Source organism: Crocuta crocuta, unplaced genomic scaffold (assembly GCF_008692635.1).
Source record: "Crocuta crocuta isolate KB4526 unplaced genomic scaffold, BGI_CrCroc_1.0 scaffold20, whole genome shotgun sequence".
Classification (NCBI taxonomy): Eukaryota; Metazoa; Chordata; class Mammalia; order Carnivora; family Hyaenidae; genus Crocuta; species Crocuta crocuta.
Genome location: NW_027527932.1, coordinates 8909797 through 8917508, shown reverse-complemented (window position 1 = coordinate 8917508; position 7712 = coordinate 8909797). Strand labels below are relative to the sequence as shown.

The 7712-nt window shown below is 42.4% G+C and overlaps 1 protein-coding gene across 1 annotated transcript in view; it reads right to left on the bottom strand.

Annotated features, from left to right (window-relative positions):
• Window positions 1–498: 498 nt before the first annotated feature.
• Window positions 499–7712, bottom strand: part of BPNT2 (3'(2'), 5'-bisphosphate nucleotidase 2) — a 30284-nt gene continuing 23070 nt past the window's right edge. Inside the window, exons 4-5 of the mRNA XM_077751822.1 lie at window positions 5965–6126; window positions 499–4499 (exon numbers count right to left, since the gene is read on the bottom strand). Of these exons, the coding sequence (XP_077607948.1) occupies window positions 4228–4499; window positions 5965–6126 (434 nt within the window). The 3' untranslated portion in view covers window positions 499–4227. The remainder of the gene's footprint in view (window positions 4500–5964; window positions 6127–7712) is intronic.

The window sequence follows — 7712 nt, the reverse complement described above, 5'->3', positions numbered from 1 at the left end:
TTAAGTCACATAATACACGGTATTTTGTAGCATTAATAAATTATTGATATGGTATCACGAACAAATTGCTAATTTTTAAAAAAACAAAGCAACTCAGAGGACCAGTAGTAGAACAGATACAACACACTAAAATGATTTCAAAGTCAAGTGAAAAAAAATGTACCTTACCTTGGTCATGTATTAATTCAAATTAAGAACCAAAGGATGAAGTATCATTTCAGACCTATATACATCAAGATGCCAGTTCTTATAAAAATGTACTTCAGTTGTAAATGCTAGATTATGCAAAAATAATTTTATATCAATTGTATTTAACTTTAATGAACTTTCCCCAACTCTAATATTAAAAATGTTAAAAGAACTTAAATTTTAATGGCAAAAAGTTCCTATCTTCCCCATCTATTAAAAAAAGATTTTGTTTTCCCTTATTAACATACAATGCCCTATTGTTAAGGCACAACTTTTTTTTTTTGTTTTGTTTTTTTAGGATAAAAATGAGACCACAGAATCGGTTTATTTTATACAACAGTTACAAGACAGACGCTTTGTACGCATAGACTGAAAATAATACATCTTAAAATTCAACCCATCAAAATGAAAAATCACTGTTTCTAACCAGGACCAGTCAACACACACCCAGCATAAATCGTCACGGCTAGAATAATCCACGCAGTTTCTATTTTCAACCTGCCAAAGACGGTCGTCCTAAGGCCATGTTCAAGGTGTTATCAAGGGTTGACAAGCTGGATGGCAGCCCCCCCAGCTTTCTTTACTTACTACGCTAGGCCATCAGAGCGAGTTCTCACCTTCAAAGCCTGCGGAAGATCCGCTTTCTGAATATCCGGGTCAAGGGCAGAGTTCCTGATCCTAGGGGCGGTCGATGCCTGACACCTCCCTCTGCAACCCTTCCCCGGAGACTTGCCCCTCCCGCACTTCTTCCGACCCAATTTGCACAATATTCCAAGGGCAAATGGAATTTGCACAATTGTTACTTAAACCACAGAAACCAAAGCACTTCTCAGCTTCATCCTACGGCCACTAAAATCAAGAAAAAAACACTAAAATGGGGGAAAAGGGCAATGAATACCAGACACACAGGATCCATCTTGTCGGTCCTCTGTAATCTCAACTGAAATAGGGGCAGAAGCGTGGAAACAGAAAAAGCAAGTTTTAAGCAGGCTCATATACCTAATTCTCATCTTTACTGCATTTTCATTCTGTGACGAATGGATGGGAAGAAATGCTCTGTATAGACAGAAGTACTGGATTAGACTTGACAGTATAAATCTTTGTGGTTTTGAATGATTTTCCTTCACTTTCGGAGAAGTCTTTGGAAAGGACTGGTCAACCAAACTCTAACAGGCTTCATCTCTCTGACCGAGAACTTAGCTAGAGTCTCCGTTCTACTTTAAGATTTCAGCAGCCAATCCTGAGAAAAGTAGGCCTATGAGAGAATTCAGGGGTTAAGTGTTGGGGTCAAGAAAGAGGGGCAGATACTGAAGAACATGAAGGGGCTCAGGACATCGAGAACGAGGTAAAGATGAAGAAGGGCAGAGGAAGGGGGCAGCTGATAAATTACTGAAGTTACTGGCGTCACTGTTTTCCCTAAATGTGATGTGTAGAACTCAACATTGTAAGGGAACACTGTGCTCTAAATGAGGGCAAAGGTAAAGGAAAGGGAAGACCAGGAGCTGGGGAGCGTACGAAATGTTAAACTCTAATGATTTTGAATGTTAAACTCTAATGATTTTGCTACATTTTATAGGTGATTTTCTTTATGTAATTCTCGGAGGTAGTACATGCGTTACTTACTCATGGTGGTGTACTGGTGTGTCCTGGCACAATGTCTCACATAAATATAAACACTGTTCTTTGTACTTCTCTTAGTTCTGTAATGTAGACTGACTTAAAAAAAAATTTTTTTAATGTTTTATTTATTACTGAGAGAGGGAGAGATACAGCATGAGCAGGGAAGGGTCAGAGAGAGAGAGAGAGAGAGAGAGAGAGAGATACAAAATCCAAAACAGGCTCCAGGCCTCTGAGCTGCCTGTCAGCACAGAGCCCGATGTGGGGCTCGAACCCATGAACCGTGAGATCATGACCTGAGCCGATCATGATGCTTAACCGATTGAGCCACCCAGGCGCCCCTCGACTGACTTTCAGAAACAAAAAAAAATTGAAAATGAACTTTCTATTAAAAGCCCGTAAAACCATTCGTAATTAGACTATACCCAATGAATTATAAAAATAATGCATTTAACTGCCAGCATCTATGTTTTGCACATGAGCCCTTCACAAAGTCATTATCTGCATGCAGATTAATGAAATGAAAACGTAAAACCAAAGCAATCACGCTTGCTAATATGAACTAGTTTCATTTCCATTAAACTAGAAAGTTTCCATCTATCATTGGAAAAAAAGAAAAAACAACTCCCAATCAAATGCCACTTGCTAATACTCTGGTCTTACTCCCCCATGTTTGACAGTACAATCCAACGCTTCTGCCTCTGCCGTGTCTCCCGAGAAAAAGTGTTCTCATGTCATTGCCAGGTAAGAAGGTGAGGTCTCTGACATTCTGTTCTGAATCCCTAAGTCCTATCTACATACCAAGTGTTCCAATGACCAAAACAGTGTATGAATTTTCACTGACCAAAATTCTACCTATTGAGGCCCCCTACGCTACCAGATTTGTGACCAGTTGCTGGATGTTGAGGATAAACATGTGCACCCTCCTAGAGTCCATTCCCTAAGGAGGAATTAAAGGGCTTTGGAGACAGTGTAAAATGCAGACCTACAGTTGTAAGCATATCGCATCAGGTGGGGATGTCCATTCTCGGTCAATTTTATCTCCAAGATAGGAAAATAAATGGAAAGCTATTTTAAAGAAAAGAAAATAAGGCATCCCTCCCTTTTATCAGTATATTATAAAATACAAAATCACGTGAAATAACGGTATTTGTTTACACAAAGTTTCCAGATATCACACGGAGAGAAATCCGGCATCCCCGTGAAGGACAGTTCACAATGCAAGGGTCTAATTATAGGGACTCAGCGAATCCTCTACCACCTCTCTTCCAACCAGATTCTGCATACGGAATTTTAAAAAATTAATCAAAAAGTAACGTTAACCATCATTCTTTTAATCTCAATGGAAACTTCCAAGTATCTTAAAAGTTATTACTTTTGAGAGTTTAGTTAGGTTAGGTCCATTTATTAATGGTAAAAGCAACCATAAATCATTCTTGAGAAGGAGAGAATCTCTACATACAAACCCGGCAAATTTTTTAAGAAGTACTAAAACAAAGTGTTTTAAAATAACAAGAGCTAGCTTCATTCATGGAATTATCAAGTAAGCCAATTAACAGAATCATTTATATTCTTGTAGTGCATCATTTATCCCGAATGAGCCAATGTACCCAAATCCCAGTGCAAACCCTGAAACCTTAATCCAGACCTGACGAGTTAAAGACTAAATGTTGGTCAGGAGGGAAAAGAGGGAACCTCCACCCTTAGAGCAAACGAAAATCAACAGGAAGACGGCAGAAGTGTTGAACCCAGGGGTACAAATACACTTTTCTGCATCAAAACCAAACCAAACCAAGCCACACACCCGGAAGCTACAATTACGACACAACCATCATACAGCTACATTCTCGACTCGCTGGTGAACCAGTTATTAAAATCTCAAAGAAAGAAAACAATTTCTGCTTTTTCTACTTTAATCCTTAAGAAATATTCAGTAACAGATAAATAGAGCATTTGTTGCATATTAACGAATGTGTGGCTTCTTGTGCTTTCTATTTGAACGAGGGGTAGGACCCCCAATTATTTTCAATGAGATACAGTTGTAATTATTAAATCTACACAAAATCAATCCTTTCTTCAGCCCAATTCTATATGAAAGTACTAACAAATAGTGAAGATTCATGATGTTGTGTGAAAATGGTGACTCATAACAAGGTACTCGGCTATAGATTTTAATTCACAAATATATATATATATGTGCCTTGTGTATGACAACTGTACGAAAATAGTCTCAAAAATAAAGACAATACTTGAGACAGGAAGCAGCCCACTTTCCCTGATCTTGCATCCTATCACAGGGAAAATAAGTCTCTGATGCTTCATAAATACTTAAAAAGTTCAGGATGGCCTTAACCATGCATAGTCTCTGCCGCTGCTTTGACCGTTTGACTCGGAAGAGCTGTGACCTGTGGCGAACTTTGCTTATTTATGTCCTGTCTTCTCGAGATCTGGGAGTTTCCTGACCAGGGCTTGGTGGTTCATTCTGATGCTGGCAAGGAGCCCTCCTTCAATGCCGTCAGAACCAGTGTAGCTGATCTCTTCACCATTCAGGGTAGTCATGTGGCCCCCTAGGGCTTTTAAGATGGCATTGCCAGCACATATATCCCACTTTTTGATGTATGTCACGTGGATGTATAGATCGGCTTTTTCTTGACTCTTATCGGGCACATCCAAGAGCGCTAAAACTTTGTAACCTAAAAGATGAACACAGAATTTAGGTTACTCTTCGGAAGATTTGAAGAGAGTAGCTTACTGTTTAAGGGCACAGGATGTGGAGTTCTCTGGACTGTGTCTGCAACTGCTACGTCTCAAATTGTGGGAAAATAATTTTGTTCTGTTTTTTAAAAAAAAACTAACGGCACAGACCTGAAACCCAAATGAGCGGTTAAAAACTACTGCAAAGTAACTTACGAAGCTATTCTCCAGTGTGACCAAATACACGTCTATCATCTTCTAAATGTGAACCTCCTCTGTGGTTGTTCTCTGTGGAATGACACACTCACTATGACACACTCACTAAGTCTCGTTTCCTATGGACACTACGCAGAAGCCACGTGCCGTGGGTTTCCTCTAAATACCTGTGAGCGCTGGGCCTGAAAGAAGACCAAGTAACACTACAGTCTTAAGCCCTTATGGTAAGGAGGCAAAGCTTTTACAAAAAATAATATAATAAAGCAAATGCACACGAAACCAGCTCTAGAATCTGGTTTATCCCATTCCCACCGGTATTTCGAACCTCACGCTTCCTAACCAGCCAACAGACGGCTTCTAAGAAAACAGCAAAGTCCTATTAAGTAAGGTTCATATGTGTAATCGCTAAATTAAAATTATAAGGCTTAAAAGTGAATGAGCATTACTTTTTCCTTGATTTCTGTGGTGAAAAGGTCTTCAAACGCACGTTTCTGACCATAATGTGTTCTTCATTGGAATGAAAACATTTCTGACCTATTAAACAGCGTGCAAAACCAGTGTGAGCAAACGGCCTGTCAGCCGAATCCAGGCCAGGCACCTTCTGGGTAACCCTAAAGCTGCGAACGGTTTTCTGTGTTTTAAAGGTACTAAAACCCCAGAAATCCGAGAGGGTCCAGATGTGGCCTGCAGCGCCTTACATATCAATGGCTGGCCTTTGAGAGAAGGGAAGCCAACCCGATTAGTATTGGAGGGAAGAAAATGGTACAGAACACGCAGCAGGCTGGCGGCCGCTAGACTCTGGCTCCTCCCAGACACGCAGGCTGCAGAGTTCACGGGAGTCAGAGTGATCCACGGCCCGGCCGTCCGAGCCACGCTTCGGATAATGCCTGGCAGCTTTCTGCCGTACAAAGCATCGTAATGTGCTGGGGCCTCCCTTTCCTCCCTGCTATTAATACAGATGAGCGAATAGCACGATTATTTCATCACGCACGCGAAGACGCTTCTGCAGTATTCGCGGAGCAGGGGTCATGTGGTGAGACTGGTCGCGGCTGTGACACTGGAGCGCAGGGGCTCCTGTGACTAGCATCCCACCGCGACGTCACTGACTAGGAGACCAGGCCTGTTGGGGAGGGACACGGTCTCTCCTCATTTTCTTCCCCAGCACAGGACAACTGGTGCGTCCCCCGGGAGGGCCCTGGGCACGCTGGGGACGCCGGGCACAGGGGCCGCGGGGCGGGAGGGACGTACCGGCACCACCGGCTGGGATAATGGTAGTCTGGTTCCCAAAGGTCTGAAGAGCAACCTGCTTGACCATTCCTGAGTGGGAGCGCGACACAACGATCCTTGGGGTCTTCTCATTGTAGGAAGCGCGGGCTCTCACGTTTGACCCGCCGTCCACCATGGCCCAAGCTGCAGAGCGAACACAACACCCATTAGTGGCACTGAAGCTTCCTCAAACTAAAACTCAGAGTACAGAGAGCTGATGCAGAAAATACCCTTTGACACAGGATTACTTGTATTTTCTTCCAAAACAGAAGTGTTTGCTTTTCTGAGAACAAGAGTAATATTTAATATTTTTTACATTAAAATAGGCAAATATTAAGACAAAGTTAAAAAGAAAAAGGCCACATAATCCTGCCCAACCAGAGAGAATGTCTACTAAAGACTCGAGTTAACAACCCCCAGGTTCCAGAGCTCTCTGTGAGGGCCGAGTTCTCACTGGGACTGCGCTACAACTCACCACGGCCCTGCATCTCATCCCGCTTCGTTCCCTCCCTGACACAAATAGGATCCCAAGGGAACACTTCAGTAAACGTCCTGCACGCTAATCTCCATCTCAACAATCTGGCTCCCGTGCCCCTATAGATCTTTTTTAAAGATGTTTATTTATATTGGAGAGAGAGAGAGAGAGAGAGAGAGAGAGCCAGTGTGCACATGAGCAGGGAAGGGGCAGAGAGAGGGCGAGACACAGAGTCCAAAGGAGACTCGAGGCTCCAAGCTGTCAGCACAGAGCCTGACGCGGGGCTCGAACCCACGAACTGAGATCATGACCTGAGCCGAAGTCGGGCGCTTAACCGACTGAGCCACCCACGAGCCCCACAGCTCTAATAGATCTTAAAACTATTTTGTGAAAGGCTTCATGGAATCCTAATCTCAAATGGTGCCAAAGTATTTCTCCAGACTACCGGCTGGCAGCCAGAGAATCAAAATAATTTACAACAGAGACCCAGTCATGACCACTTTAAACATCTTCGTCTCACTAGTAACGAGACAAGATGGGATATGACACGTAAAATCACGCACCAGCAAGTACAGGGTGAATATCTACAATGTATTCTTGACAAAAATGCTTAGCCTTAGTCCTGTCAAGGCTTCAGACCTCATTTGCACTCGAGAAGAAAGAGAGGAGGAAAAATAGACAAGCTAACGGACACCCTGAGGAAATAATGAGAAGAATCCAAAAAGCAGGACATTATGTAACAACTAACTTGATCTTAACAAGTAAGGTCATGGGGAGAGCAGGACGGGAGGTTGTTCTAGGTTAAGAGAACTTAACAGAACAAGGAAAAACTGTCACTTGGCTGGATCTTGGTTTGAAGTAAGCAGTTATAAAACCCACTTTAGGAACAACTGGGGACGGGGTGTCTGGGCGGCTCAGATGGTGAAACATCCGACTCTTGGTTTCATCCCAGGTCATGATCTCACAGGTTCGGGAGTTCGAGCCCTGAACAGGGCTCCGTACTGACTGTGGACCCTGCTCAGGATTCAATCTCTCTCTCTCTGCACCTTCCTTAATCATGCGCACACACACTCTCTCTCTCTCTCAAAATAAATAAATTCAAAAGAAACAACTGGGGAAAATATGAGTATTGGATCAATTAGGGAATAAATGTTAATTTTAATATTATAGTAACAGTTCTATAGAAACAAGTCCTTTTTAGGGATGCACAGTGAACTATATAGGGATAAGACATCATGATCCTTGTAATTTTCTT